The sequence below is a fragment of the Rhinolophus ferrumequinum genome, chromosome 27 (assembly GCF_004115265.2).
Source record: "Rhinolophus ferrumequinum isolate MPI-CBG mRhiFer1 chromosome 27, mRhiFer1_v1.p, whole genome shotgun sequence".
NCBI lineage: Eukaryota > Metazoa > Chordata > Mammalia > Chiroptera > Rhinolophidae > Rhinolophus > Rhinolophus ferrumequinum.
In genome coordinates, this window is record NC_046310.1 from 384,352 (window position 1) to 400,095 (window position 15,744).

Genomic DNA, 15,744 nt, shown 5'->3' on the forward strand with positions numbered 1-15,744 from the left:
GGTCCTGCTTATTCATCTTGTGCCATCTCCTTGTTTATTTTATTGTTTGATGAACATTATTTATTATCTAATAAATCGAACATCTCCTCTGTTATCGTGAGCTCTTGCCTTGACACACCACCTTCTCATTGTAACACATTAACATCTTGATTTAATCCTTGTATTCTTCACCTGCGGCTTCTTAAGGAGACATGCCCTAGTTGTAACATGGGGTATGTCGCAGGAACTCAGTAAATAATTGTGGCCAGAAAAAAACATCTGTAAGAAACTGAAAGTCTGTAGCAGCTGCTGTCTTACTGATCGCAGGTTATAAAATTCCCAGGAGACAGTAACCGTGTCTTCAGGTTTCTCTAAACAATGGTTCATGCAGACAATATCTACAATGCAGTCCGACAAAGAGCCCGATCTCCCCATTTCACAGCCAATGATCCGAGTGATGGGTTTCACCCGTTTCACTTGTCTCAGCTCAGAGGATTTTTCAAGGGAGATTTTCCAGCCAATGAAAGATTGCTCTGCTTGTCCCTCCTGGATGACAGCTAAGTGATAACTGAGCACAAGCACTACATAAGCATCACATCCCGAAGGGCCGTTTATTGACACCCTCCTGGCTGGAAGCCAGTGGAGGGATGACAGCTGTTGGCTCTGCGACCTGTTAGCCCAAGAGTGGGATTTCTTCAATTTTATGTAAAGAGATGACACAAAGGAAGGAAGGAAGGGGAAGAACACTCCTTCTCACCCACGTAACCTCTCCCCCATCTCCTCTCATGATGCATGTTTTAGAGCAAACGTCTGATGGTAAGATTCTCTTAATTATTACACACATACACACACTCACAGAATAAAATCTCCTTCTTCTGGATATTCAAAAGAAAATGAAGTCAAACTGAGAGCTAAATTGGGGTAAGATTTCACCTCTCTCTCTAGTCTGAAAGAAGGGACAATGGTCCCCCGCCTTGGCCTGCAGTCCAACGGGACTGCCTCCAGTTTCTCACACTTCGTCAACGAGAAGAAATGGCCCAATTCTCCTTGCTCACACCTTCCAAGGTCTCTGAATCCTGACCATCAAGAAGTTCCTCTCAGCTTCTTAAGTCTCGTCTGCGTCAATCCACGACTGCTCTTGGAATCTCTCTCGAAATGCGCGAGACCGCAGAAGAGCCAGTCATCAAGCTGCTACCAGATCACCATGCTTTCAGTTCCTTTTCTGGTATTAGTCTCAAATTCATGAAAACTTGATATCATCACTCTATTTCTCTGAGCCTTTTACCATGTTATTGCTTCCCTTTGCTGCCGGAGAAATCATCGTAGGCTGCCGGGAACAAAGCAGCGTACCCACCACCAAGTGGCGAGGCCACACCTGACACCGCTTCTCACAAGACAAACAGAAACCTATGCCCGTCTCCATGGCAGAGCAGGATCTTTGTTAAATAATCAGACACTAGTAAGGTCTCCACCAAAGTCTCCCAGAGGCAAAATACAAAACCCAAACTGTAACGTGGGATCTACTTTCATAAACGCATTTGAGATTGAGGAAAAGACTTCCCAGCACTGCTTCATCTCCCGCCTCCAAGGAGCCCACCAGAGGACGCACCTCCGTCTCTCCCTGCCTTCCACGGATGAGTCCAGCCCAGCACTGGACAGCTGAGTGGCGGCTGTGACCCCATTGGCAGTGCTGGGCGGGGGGCGGTTGGTGATCACACACAGAGGGGTGCTGGGACAGGAGCTGTCTGCTGTTCTCTCCGCTGTGGAGTCGGCCTGGGACTTGTAAGGAGTCCTGAAATGAAGAAGACACAGCAGAAAGAGGCAGTCAGGCAAGCCACACAACAAAGCACCGCTCAAACCCAGACAGCTCGAGACACGCTGACCTAGAGAACCTACAGGTTTGGTTGGTTGTTGGTGGTTTAATTCTGAGCTCTTCAATCTTTGAACAGTACGATTGCATGTTCAGTCAGATACCTCTGCCCGAGGAGCTATGTTTTATAAAATTATTTTTTTCCTGAGATTAAATTTTGTTTTAAACTAGCTATGGCACAAGGCAAGGAGGTGACACGCTGCTGTAATGGTGGCTGGCCACCATCTGGCCCCCACATGCACACAGGGGCAGGCGCTCCACACACGAAAAAGACACTGAATCACTTACGCCACTCGTCCCCACCTGCCCCCACCTGCCCCCTAATGCCCGGCAGCGAGTCTGCGTGGCGGCCCTCAGCCTGGACGGGACCCTGCCTGTGGACGGTGCAGGTCCTTGCTGGACATTCTACAGCCTCAGGGGCAGCCCTTTGACCAAATGCCTGATTGTCTGTATTCACAACTGCACACGAGCAACTGAAACAAAAACCTTAACTACTGACTTCCCAACAGCAAGCTGTGTAATTAAAGTCAGTCACATGAAAACAAGATCTTTGTTTCTCCAGAGTTGAGAGCCACCATTGGCTCTCCACCCAGAAAGCTATCATTTGTGATGTCACAGCTTGTTGCTGGGGTAACAGAGACCCAAAATTGACACTCAAAGACATGGTAAGAGCAACGCTCAAAAAGAATGCTAAAAACCTCATTTTTTCATCTATTCACAATGCCCAAAAATGCATACAAAGAACTGAAAGCTCACTTTCAAATTATCACATTATTAGAATGAACTTGAAACAAATAACCAGATCAGGAAAACCTAAACATGGTACTTAGATGCAAATATAAAAATAGAACAGTTCTGAAGTGCCATCCAAAGAACACGCCACTTCTCCAGCAGCGATTAATGACCCAAAAAAAGGTGAAATTTATATTCACGTTTTAATTTTTAAAAATGAAGGTAAACAATTCCTCAGACTTACAAGATGTCTATAGGAAGTACTAATAAAATTGGCCGAAAAAAAGCTATAAAAAACACACTTATCAAAAGCTCACCTGAAATTCTTTAAAGGTTAATAACATGCTCTCGTCTCTCTGCAATTTCTTAGGCTATAGAAATGCCAAGGATTTCATTTTATTAAATTACAGACTAGGACTTCCGCTATCATTTTGAAACGCGGCATAATTTTACGAAGAGATGGTTGGAGCAGAATCACTCTAGAGCAAGGATCAGTGTGGGGGCCACTGGGGGCTAAGTTTCATCCGACAACCTCTCTGGCTGTCATTTGTAAAGTGGGGAGAATGAGATCTTAAAATGCAGAAGTCTTGTGATGATTAAAGAAAATACTGTATGTAGAACATTTTGTAGAGTGTCCAGAATAAAATATAAACTCGGTGGAAACAAATAGTGAAACAGACAACAGCTCTGAGAGGCACAAATCTGGGCTCACATCGTGCTTCAGTCCCGAACTTACTGGGGGCCCTGAGCAGATGATTTTGGTCTAAGCTTTTGGTCTCCGTTTCCTCATCTCTAAAACGAGAATGACACTTCATGCACTGGGGGCTCTTTACAAGACTACAACATGTGTGCCCGAGGCAGCGAGTGCCTAAGCCATACTCACATTCCTGTTCTTCCTTGCTAACACAGCCCCACAGATTATCTCGGATAGCAATGGCCCTGGTTAAAAACCTATGTTTTCCATGTCTCCTTGGCTGCTAAGGGTAGCCAATAAAACCCAAACAGAAAATTAATGCTTTGGGGAAAATTCTCAGTTCAGAGGCATTCCCTCTTTGCATGCTTGCCCCTTTCTTCCTTCTGCCTGCCTGGAATGCAGCTGTGATGGTTGGAGCTCCAGCAGCTACTACAGACCATGAGGCAGCCAACGGAAACGGAAGCCACGATCAAAGGACTGTTCGGCAGAATGACAGGAGGAACCTGGATGCTTTAATGACTTTGGAGCTGTGTGCCAGCCCTGCCTATTTCTGGACTTTCCTAAGTGAGAGAAAAATAATAATCTTTAATCATATTTAAGCCACTATTATCTGGATTTACTGGTATGAGTGAGTAAACCAAATCCCAATGTAAGTTTTGTCCAGGACCTGACCCAACACCTGGCATGTGACAGGGTTCAACAGATGGCAGCCACTCTTATTCCCCAACCCAGTTCTCAATGGTTCATCAAGGTTTCATCAACTGTGGGGATAACAATTGCCGTGCCTGTGCAAATGGATTACTGTGAGGACCTCCTAAATTTGTACATAATCATACAGCATTACCACCGTAATGCATCCAAGCCTCCGCCTCAGGCCAAATGGATGATCAGCACTGATTTTAGGGGAAGACACCGGGTTACAGGCGAGCACCAAGCAAGCACCGCCGTGGTCGCCTGAGGACCAGCGTCATGCAGGACTTTCACTGTCGTTGTCAGTTGCAGAAACACGACCCCACAAAGGAGTCCCTCTGCCGTACCCAGAAGCAGAAGGCGTGTGACCACATATGGGACTAAAATCCAGCTGAAACCGCAGCTGAAGACCTGCCGTGCTTCCTCAGCGTCACTGCCCATCGACCCCTTACACGGACCAGGAACCGAGAGGCTGGCCCAGGAACAGACGGAGACCAACACGTGCCTCTTCCTTCCCACGCTGTTTCCATGGGCTGGGGATTCTCGGAAGGCTGTAGGAGTCTTCCGGAAAGAGATTTAGAGCTCCTTCTGACTTGGGTTTGTCAGCCATCTTCCAAAAAGACTAAATAAGAGAGAGTCCTATGCATGATGCTGGAAAACCACCATAAGTGAAGTACGGGGGGTTTCAGTGTATGATTTACCCCAGTGGTGTGACACTTACACTGTCACCTCAGCTGGCCAGGTCGCTGAAATAGAGCAGTCAGACTGAGCGATGCCTAAACCCTGTGGCTGCTCCCCGGCGAGGTGAGACCAGCCAGGGCGCCCTCGGCAGACGGGGGCGTGCGCGTGGGGCCGCCCGCTCCCTCCTGCCTGACAGCCTCTCTGGTTCCAACGTCATAAGTGTGTCCAGAGGCATCCGCTGGGATGACTGTCACTCAAACGGCTCCAAGAAGCCTTACCTGCCATGCTGCACAGATGCGGGCCGTCCGCACTGACCGGTGCAGGACAAGAAGAGGCAGGTGGCCACTTGCTGCCCCGACAGGTGGATGAACCAATGGTAATGGGTGAGGTGGCAGGAGATGCATTGCGATTGGCTGAAATGTAGGGGTGGGTGGGGCCACTACTTCTACCAAAGGAAGCACTGAAAAACAGCACACAGCAGGTTCTTCAGACAGGCCGCTCGCACCGTCCCAGCACCGCCTCCCCCCCCTGTGCACTTAGCAGGGATGCAGGGCGGGGGGGGCCTGACACCCAGGGCGCGGAGTGACCAGCTCCACCTAGAGCTGTGTCACTGCAGCCAGCAGGCATCTGTCAATCATCCAGAAGAGAGAAGGGACGCGGAGGAGAGGCGAGATGCGGCCAGAGAGAGAAGAGGAGAATGTGGGAAAGGAGTGGGGATCAGAGAGGGAAATAACAGGAAATAGGCTCATTCCATTAGAAAAACAATCCCATCAAGCCCCAAGCCCCTAAAGGCCACGCAGCCCAGCTGTCCACCTGACAGAGAAGTGACCGTGCAAAGGTGAGCCCCAGGGTTTGGAGAAGTGCGGAGCAGAAATCGACGCGGAACAACGGGGCGGGGAAAAGAATCCCCGTGGGAAAGCGCCTTTGGGGGTGTTTCAGATTTTAAGCCCAGAAAGCCATACTGTGAGGGCAACAGAAGACAGGAAAGAACCATCTCAACTGCAGCAAACAATTATTTGGATTAGGGTTTTTTAAAAACTTTCTTGAGTATAATAGTAATCAGACACTTGGAGGCGACCAAAAACGCCATGAAGCCCTCTTTGGAAAAGAGGCATTTTACCGGGTCACAAAAAGGCATTTTTGCCTGAAGAGATGGACTAGAACACGGGGCATATGCTGAGGTTCAGCAAAGCCAGGATTGACAAATGTCTGCTCACACTTTCTTTGTAAATAGCGGTGACACATGATTCTTTCATTTTGAAAAAAATCATAAAATAAGATTTTGTAAAACTAAAAAAGGCTTATGGTTGCAGGAGAAGAGCTTCGGGAATCCAAAGTATGAAGCAAGTTGTCCGTCTCTTCTCAGAAACTGCTCACGTAATTAAGCCTGTGCCCCACCCCAGGGAGGGGCGGCCTTTCTGCTCTGTTGGCCAGAATCTGCACAAACCCCGTGACGCTCCCTCAAGCCACATGCCAGTGGCCTGGACCATGGACGTGCAAACCCGCCACTAAACAATGGAATGCCTGCAAATTCTAGGGCGGTCCTCGTCCCTAGAGCTACAGCATTGTTTTCTTAGAAGAGTCGCGTCTTGGTCTTGGATCCAAACACAAGGAGTGACGGTGTATCTAGCTGGACTAATGCCTTGGCAGTGAAGAGAAGGACGTGCGGCCTCAGTGAGACCCCTGAGCTGCACCCGTTCACTTCTGGGGGGTCCTTCCTCCAGGACAAGCCTGCAGGACTGAAGCCCAGCGCACCAGGGGCTGTCTGCTCTGTAGCTTCCTGGTTCCCACGTCACACCTTAACCAGCTGACAAGACTCTGGCGGCAAGTGGAACGAAGTTTTGAACCCCCATGTATCGTCTGGCCAAAGCCTACTCTGGCAGCCAGGGAAGCACCTAGAAAACCTGCTGACGAGGACTGTGGTGTGAAGAGGCAGCTGGAGGGGCAAGTAAGTGGCGTCAAGAAAGAATTGAGAGCGAGGCTTGAGAGTCAGATTCTCCCACGGCAGTGGCAAAGCTGAAATGAACACTAACTAAGCGTATCTTGTAAGTTAACGGCTCTGGCGGAGGCGCTTTGCTGGCTGGGACCCGGCAAAGACAGTAACTGCAGAAAAAGGGAGACAGGCGAGCAGAGGGGGGACTCATGTACCTTCTCTGCACCCAACTGGCGACTTTCAGATCTGAATGGACCTGAGGGTCATTCAAGTCATTACAAAAAGAAAACAAAAACACCCAGGTCCCTACATTACAGGCTTCACATGGAGCTTCTGCCTCCATCCCCCACCCCACCCCTGCGGGCCCTCCCTTCCTCTCCCCCAAAACACAACCTGAGAGGACAATGCCTCTCATTGTCGCAAAAGGACAGAGCTAGCGGCCGAGGTGGCTCCCATCCAGTCCCACACAGTCTCAGGAGGCTCTCCTGGGGGAGAGGAAGGCCTGGTGGGGCTGAGAGGATGGATGGCAAGTTCAGTCTGTGGGCTGAGGATCTGGAGCCAGCTTCCTCCAGCTGAGATGATTTAAATTTAGTCAAGATGTTACTCCCCAAAAATCTACAACTAATGCATTTCTGGATTCACTCTTGTGGGGCCAGTTGGCTACAGAGGTGTGATTACGACCCACATCCCATGGCCAGATGGGGACCACCTCCCGCCCGTGGAACCTGGTACCTCTTCAGATAGGTTGACACGTAGGTGGAAGGAGCAGCCGTCTGTGGCGTCTCACTCCCCTTGGCTTCGTCCCCCCTCAGCTGCCGCGTGTAGGAACCGCTCCTCACCAGGTTAACAGCTGATCCCCTGAGAGGCAGGAAAGAAAACCAGCCCACACAGTGACCCCAGCTTCTGCCCATGACACACGCAAACTGCAAGAGAAGAGCCAGGCAGGCAGACTATAATCCCGCTAAAGAAACACACGTTGGTCAGTGATTCTCTTATACACCTGCCTTCTGTGTAGGCAGAGGATGGCTTAAGCATTACTATCCGCTTTCTTTGACCAACTTCAAAGCCAACTAATTTCCACAGGTACCCAGTCCTTATGTGAAAATGGCTCTAATCCTTTTGTAACGACAAGTCACTTGTGCTCCTCCTTTAAAGAGGTTTGTGAGTCCATCCCCAGCAGCAGGCAGGACGCTTATAGTGAGCAGACAAGGGGACATGGGGACGATGAGGAAGTCTGTCACAGGGAAAGAGGAAAAAGAGGACTTGCTGAGGATCCTTTAGCCTCAGAAATGAAAAGGCTCCCAGGGCAGGGCTGTGACCCACAGGTATCCCCAGGGTCTTTGCTACATGAGTGACGGGGTGCCGATTTCACAGGGGTCTCCAGGGCAGAGCAGGCCTCAACTTCAGTGCACACTGAATTGCCCATGGAATTTGCTAGAATGCATATTCCAGTTCAGCAGGTCTGGGGTGGGGCCCGAGAGTCTGTGTTTCTGACATGCGCAGGTGACGCCCAGGGGACACACCTGAGACAGGCTGTGGGCCAGGTTCACACGAGAAGTGACGCCCCACAATCCCGCATTGACCTGGACTGATGACAACTTGAAACGTTACTGCTACAAGTCAGAAGTGGTCGGACTCAGTCAAACAACAGCACTGACAGTGACGGTCCTGGGGCGGCCCATGCTGGGACCCTGCCTTTACAGCACCTGCTGTGGGCGGCAGCGAGCCCACCCCGGGGGGGTCTCACTCGCGCAGTGAGGACGGACCTCAGGACGCGAGCTGGCAGAGCAGGGGTGAAGGGTGAGCAGAAGGAGCAGGATGTCACAACGTGCTGGGGACACTGCAGAGGGGCCTCCGTGAGCGTTACCTGTTCTCCTTCTCCTCAGTGTCACTCGTACCGCTCAGCCTCCGGGACGTCAGTGAAGTAAAACAGCTTTTGTTTTCTCTGTCCTGTGAAGCCAAGACAAGGAAAAGCACAGGCGTGGGATAGCACGGACACAGGAATAAACCATCTGGGCCAAAGGCAGGACTTCATACACCCACATAATCGGATTTCTCAATTCAATCCCAATTCCAGTTTGAGGGCAAGATAAAAGGTTAGCTTTCCGAGGCCGACTCCTAATGGCCCTCCGTTCCAACCAGCATGGATGCCGATTCTCCTGGGAGAAGCAGGATGATCTAGTGAGGGAAGAGCAGTACAGACTGGCTGCAGCCCTGTGGGAGGAGGGAGCCAAGCAGCCGGACAAGAAGGCCACTCCCGAGCCCGTGAAATCAGCCCGCTCTCCTGCCCAGCCTCCCTCCTCCTGAAATGCAGCTTCACGCAGCACCGACGGGCTGCAGGGGTAGCCACTCGCCCACGGCTCCCAAAGCGCAGCACTGGGCAGGGGCTGCACAAGGGGCACCATCGGGGGCCCCCAAGGATTTGGGACCAACAGCGTGGGAACGGGCACGTGCTCATCTTGGCTGGTGCGCAGACTGGCCGCTGTGGAGTCAGCCTGACCACAGTCAACCTGACTGGGAAACCGAGACCCGGAGCGTCTTCCCCTGCCGGCTCATCTGCCTGAGCTTCACCGACATGGAAAGCTCAGCGGAGGAACTCGCTCGCAAACATCCAAAGGTTAAACTGCTGTATTGGTTCAGAGGAACCTTTTAGGCACCTTGTCAGGCTCCTGACTCATCCAAGAGGAAGGACAAACATAAGGTGTGCCAGAAGGACAGGGGTTTTCCTTTCTGTCAAGCACATAAGAGCAAGTACTGTACTCCCGGAGTCAGACCAGGGCCTACGAAGTCCGTTCGTTTCACTGGAATTCTCAGGGGAGTCCCACACGCGGCCCACGCACCTTCTCTCTGTTGTCCCCCAGCGCCGAGACCCGGGGGCTGGACGACGAGCGGGGCAGGGAGGCGCCCCAGCTCCTGGGAGTCCCCTCACTCAGCACGCTCTGGCTGCCAGTCTTCCTGAGGCTCAGTCTCCATGAAGAAGGGGACTCGTCCGCAGTCTCCTCCGGCTTGTTACAGACGCTGGAGAGCTATGAGGGACGAGCAGGCAGGAGAAAAGAGAAAGAAAGGGCCTGACCACCTCTCTCAGCCTGTGGCCTTGCCACACTCAGTTCCAGGGAGGCCACACGGGGAGCGAGGTGGCCACGGGCACAGCTGGCTCTCGGCCAAGTCCCATCCTCCTCTGCCGACGCCAGCGCTCCCTTTGTCCCCGAGCTTGAAAGGGCCTCGGCCGGTCAGCAGGGCTGTGACCTGGCAGCTGCCCTGAGCAGTTAACCTGGTTCGTTGTCCGTGTGTGACGGGCCGAGTTCCAGTCACACGTCTTCCCTCGACTCATCGTGCACCTGAGTACAGGACGCCTCACCTCCCTGGGCCTTTACACACCCCTCTGAGAGGTGGTGACATGAGCTCAGTTCCTGCACAGACGACGTGGCCACTGGACAGCACGAGATGGTCCGGGCGTGCATGTCCGTTATGACTAAGGTACGGAGGGCCAGCGCTCAAGGTCTATTCTCATTGTAAGGAAACTGCTGCTTTGAGCTACGGCAGCAGGTCCAAGCATTGCAGGTTTCACCGGCAGCAACATCAAAAAGAAACACATGGCAGAAGCCACAGAGCTGCCATGCTTGTAGTTTTCAGAAACTGGCTACCATTCCCATCACCATCATTTCATTTTAAGAAGAAAGAAATTTAACTTCGGAAAAGAAAGCTTTATGGATGGAGCGTACATTGTCTTCATCTCATTCTGCCGCAGACCAAAGAAAACGTCATAGTTTGGTGTCGGCCCAAAGGCCAGTTTGGGTCCAACTGGCCTTTAGGACATCAGCCAACGGTCTCTCCCTGGGCCTGGGGACCTTTACTGCCAGGTACAGTGAGAACACATTAGACTCTGAATCCCTCGTCTGCTCACTTGGATTTTCTCTTTTCATCGGTCATTTGAATGTACATTTTTATGTGCTGCTTCTAAGAAGCTTTAGAGGCCCAAGCATGTCAGCACTCAAGCCACCTGCTTCTGAGGGAAAATGCCTGTCCCAGCACTATTTCAGCCATGTGGAACAAGTATATGTGTGTGTGTGCATTTTGGTTTTTTAATTTAGTGTCTTTCTTTAAAAAAGCAGGTCTGGCCACACCCAGAAGCAGTGGGAGGGCGAGAGAGGGGGCCCGTCCCCTGGTCACTGAGATGCTCCCAGCCTGTGTCCCACCATGACACCAGCCCCGCCTTTTCAATGCCTGAGGCACTAAGACCACCGAGTTAATATCCATCAAACCATAGAGCTTTTTGACAGCTTCACCGTAAAGAACTCAGGTCCGTTCTTAACCTCAAAACTGACTTCACTCTAAGGGGCAGGGCCACCGTTCTTAACCTCAAAACTGACTTCACTCTAAGGGGCAGGGCCACCGGCTGTCCCCTGACTGGGCACCGACAGCTCTGAGAGGCCTGGGCCAAGCCGCAGGGCAGACGCCGCTGGCACGGCAACCATCCTTCTACCTCTGCTCTCTGCCATCACAGCTAGGTATGACGCCTTGACTTGTGAAAGTAAAATTTTAAACAAGGAGTGAAAAAGAGGAGAGTAGCCACCAAAACAATTAATGCTGGATGCTGACACCTTCCTGGGCCAATGTGAGCTTTGGTCATACACTTATCTAATTCCAGATATGAAGAACAGGCAACTGACAAAATTTCTTTGGTCCCAGACTATCCTAAGTTATCTAAACACATTGTAACCAAAATTGTACAGAGTGAGGGTTGTATAGTTTTTGTGGGCAATGTTCCAGACCCAGGTTTGGGTTCCCCACTCCCAAATCCATGTGTTGAAGCCCTAACCCCCAGTGTGACTACATCTGGAGATGCCAGCTGTAGAAGAGTCCTCAGCAGGAACTGCCCGCTGGCACCTCGATCTTCACTTCCTCCTCCAGAGCTGAGAGACTCTGTTGTTCAAAGGCAGCCAGCCTGAACAGACTGAGTAAGGCAGGCAAAGACGTATCTTTATTGCTTTGCAAGAATGTATCCTTAAGGCTTTTCTAATTGGATGTTACTGCAGTAGGGGAAACATAATATCCAAATTACTTGCAAAATACTCACTCTCCCAGATGGGAAGGTATTCTGAGCCCGCCCTGCTATCTGCTCCGGGAGGCACCTCTTGCTTTCGGAGCTGGAATGGTTGACAATGGCTTCTGGCTTTTTATCTGTTATTTAAGACAAGGGAACGTGCGTATGAAAATCTTGTCTCTGTGTGCATCTGCTTCTCTGCTAGACAGGCTGCCCCGTTATCCAAAAAGATTATAGGGCCACGTAATGCCTGACCTCAGACTGAGGTCTAACCACTGCCGCCATAAGGAAATAAACTCCGTGGTCTCCTGTCTGGGTAGGCTCCAATGCCAACTCCCACATACATAGAAATCTCCTCCACATTCTATACCAAATAAGAATTCTTCCTCGGTACGTGCTAAGAAGCTCCTGTGGCCACAGTGAGTCCTGACCCATGGAGCATGGGGCAGGCCGGCTGGCCAGCGACTAAAAAGCCGAGCGTGGAGGCCGGGGCTCTAGGCTTTGGGACTTACCTGCAGGCAAAGACGGGGTGGGGAAGGAGGTCACAGGTTTCAGAACAGGGCTGCAGTGTGAGCAAAGGGTGCCAGGGGGCTTTCATCCCCCAGCAATGGACATGGGCAGCAGGGAACACGAGACCCAGGGCATGGGTGCCCATGAGGAAGCAATTACAGCGGCCTCGCATTCAATGAAGCGATCTAGCATAGAGCAAGCCCAGATCTCAGTGCCAGACATACTTGAAGCCTAAGACATGTAAATGCTGATACATAATGAACACATGGAGATGATGGACGTTTGTACACGCCGACAGGCACTAGCATTTCCAGAGCAAGCTGAGCTGCTTCACAGAAGTTGAACTCTCCGTGAGTCAAGGTCCCCCTTTAACTGCCAGTCTGCCTGCTGCCTGCTCTCTGCACAGAACCGCTGGTCTCTAACGTCCTTTGCTGACAGTCAGTGAGCCTCAGAGACGGAGACACGAACAAAGGCAGCAGTCTCCCACGATGGAGAGAAACAGTGTTGGCAAAGCAGACCTACCAAGAGCTGGGCCCAGATGACAGGCTGAGCAGGACTCACTCCCTGCAGCGCCCACTGGGCCAAGTGCAGAGGAACACAGACCTCTATAAACACGACGCACCCTTCCCTCATGGCTCTCCCGGCTGGAGGCAGAGCCGCACCTGACCAGGCATGCGTGTGTGAGGCCGCCCGTCCTCTGCCAGTCGGCACACTGCACTCGGGAAACCTGTCTCTACACCCAGTGACCCCCGGTCAGAGCAGGCGGCCCCTCATCATGTGGCTACAGGAGAACTGGCACAGGTATTCTACCACGGTGCCCCGCATTCAGCCAAGCAGCCCCTGGGGACCCTCCGAGGCCTGCCGCCTGTGACGGGCTGAGTGGGCGCCGGGACAGGCCTGGCCAGAGCGTCAGCATCGCCTACCCGCCTCCTTCTCAGCCTCGGACTCAGACGCTTCGTCTTCACCCTCCTCCTCGGAGCTGGAGCTGCTGGACTCCTTGCTTCCTTCCTCCGCTTCGTGGGCCTTGGGCGTCTCCTCCTCATACAGCAGCTTCTCTTTGCTAAATAAGGAGACGGTCTGAGTGTCATTTGTCAGAAATGACAAACCGTTTCTTAAGTGTCCAGACACCTCTGTGTAGCTGCGGTAACAGAGGTGTGTTTAGTCTTCCTCTGCATCTGTGTCTCCCGAACCCGTTTCCTGTGGACTAAGGTTCACTGTTTGGCTTTAGAGCGTGACTTAAGTAGCTGTAGCCTTAAGGACCAGGGGCTGTGAATCTTGGTGGTTAAGGGTGCAGGTAAAAGTAAGAGATCATCCGACGGCTGTTTATAGGGTGACTGTGAGCTGCGGGCAGGCAGCTGGCACTGGGGTGGTGTCCCTGAGCTCACAGCATTTCCGGTCAGGGAAGCAGCTGGGAGTCAGGACCCCTACGGCAGCAAAAAGGAAATGCTGCAGTCTGAATTCATTCCCAAATGCAACACAGGCTTGCCCACCTCAGCGTCCCCGCCCTGCCCCCAGACATCCCCACATTTCAAGACTACGGGGCTAAAATCGCCCAGTTTCGTTACTGCATAAACCCTCAGGCTAAGTGTCACACGTGCGTCCCCAGGGCAGAGCCCTCACAGTCCTCGGCCCCAAATGTCTTACTTCTGGAAGAATCCGCTGGGCAGCCTGCTGTCCAGGTCTGACTCGATGAGCTTGTTTCGTGTCTCTTTTTCACTTCGAAGCTGGAAGGTGAGAAAAGGGGAGAGGCGGAGCACAGGTGAGAAATCTGCAGAGGTGAGAACTCGTGACGGCCCTGTCCTTCTGCAGAAGACAGGCCAGTACCAGAGGGGAGGGGAGAAGTCTGACGTGAACAAACCACGCTCCTTTTCCAGAATGCAGGGGAGCTGTTAGTTTGCTGCCGTTGTTTTTAACTTTCAGCTTCCTACGATGAGCAACTGTTCCCAACCACACTTTCTGGGTATTTCCTCCTGACACGGGGCTGGCAGCCCCGGAGGGAGCAGTGTCGCCTTGGGCAGGGCAGACGCAGCCAGAGCAGGCGACGGGGGTGCTGGTGGGGCCGTGGGCCATCCCCGCACACTCACCACGCTCTGCTTCTTCTGCAGCTTCTCCAGATGCTCCACGACGCCCTCGTCAGCCACGTCAAACGGCGTCTGGCCCTGGCAGAGAACGGGCAGAGAACCGTGACGGCAAGCAAACAGAAGGGGGGAGCACGTGGCTCTATCAGACGCCAGCCACCGCGGCTGCCCTGACGCGGGGACGCGGCCTTGTCATGATGGTGTCCCTCTCCCAGGAGAAGCAGCGAATCCTTACGGAGTCCCCACTCTGAACAGTACTGAGGCGATGGCCACCGTTCTAACGCTTACTGCTGGGCATCTCTGCCGGTGCCTGTTTCCAAATGGTCTGAATTGCTGTGACCAAGTCGAGGGGCTCTTAGGAGCCCCAGGAGGTCCAGGGCACACGTGCACTAAAGGTACGTCACGAAACCATGTCCCTGGAAGTGAGACAAGGGCTGTCTCTTCCGGGAAACATCAGCAATGAGGGGCCCTAACCCACAAGCTAAGAGCGACCTGGGCTCGCGAAACACGGGAGGCGGATAAGAACGTCTCCGCCTAATTCAGACCTTAGAAAACCCACAGACAGAGGGAGGAGTGTTGTGTCCAGTGAGCCTGAATAACATGATTTCAACCCAGCTCTAGGTCCTTGACATTGTGGTGCTTTCACTGACTGGATGGGAACAGAGCTCAGCTACTGAACGTCTTTGAATGAAAAATAAAGTAAAATCTTTCGTACGTCACCATGGACGGTGGCCTTGGGCTTCCCCAGTGTTCACCTTGCTGAGAACGAATCTCTTTTTTTCCTGTGTGTTTCTTTGTTTCAGGGGCTTCAACACAAGCCCAGGAGAAGGCAGACAGCTCTGTGGGATAACGGGGTGCGGGCAGAACCACAGCTGCCTGTGCTGTGGTCCCACTTCCTTGGACAGGGGCCGGGCCACCTCAGGACGCTGAGCCCTCTGTCCTGGTGGGCAGGCTCACTCACCAGTTTGTTCCTGACGTCCATGTCGCAGAGCGCCTCGGCCAGGATGGAGCAGGCCTCCTTCACCCCCCAGTGTGCGGCAGCATGGAGGGGGGTCCAGCCGTCATGGTCCTGGACGTCCAGTTCATAGCCAGCCTGAATTAGCAGTCTGAGGAGAAAACCCGAACAGGCCATGTATGTCCTGGAGAGTACCGCTCCCTGCCGCGTGCACTGTCCCCCACTGACCCACAGGCTGCTGCAGGCACAGCTCAGCCCCCTGGTGACTATGTGAGAATCAATCATAGGCGACATCTACCCACCGTCTCCGAAAGGTCATGTGGGCACGTCTGTGTCACACAGGACGAGTACTGGAGGCGCGTACCTGACGTTAACTGAGCCTGATTCTATCAGCCCAGCCCCACGGCTACAAGGACTTGTGCTCTGTGTTCCCAGTGTGTGTGGGGACCCCTCCAATCAGGACGGACGCTCCTCAGGGCACTGCACTTACTGGCTTTCTGCTGGCCGCCTGGGACGCCCTACGTTTACTGTGGATGCACAGCCCCGAGCCTGCAGACGTGTGTGCAGGGGCTTCTCTC

General features: G+C 52.5%; 1 protein-coding gene across 1 annotated transcript in view; it reads right to left on the reverse strand.

Annotated features, from left to right (window-relative positions):
• PPP1R12B (protein phosphatase 1 regulatory subunit 12B) overlaps nt 1-15,744 on the reverse strand; it is a 101,368-nt gene that overhangs the window by 57,826 nt on the left and 27,798 nt on the right. The window contains 11 exon segments of the mRNA XM_033099335.1: nt 1,589-1,771; nt 4,925-4,949; nt 4,952-5,106; nt 7,312-7,437; nt 8,447-8,529; nt 9,420-9,605; nt 11,657-11,760; nt 13,057-13,193; nt 13,778-13,857; nt 14,218-14,292; nt 15,173-15,317. Coding sequence (XP_032955226.1) covers nt 1,589-1,771; nt 4,925-4,949; nt 4,952-5,106; nt 7,312-7,437; nt 8,447-8,529; nt 9,420-9,605; nt 11,657-11,760; nt 13,057-13,193; nt 13,778-13,857; nt 14,218-14,292; nt 15,173-15,317 — 1,299 coding nt within the window.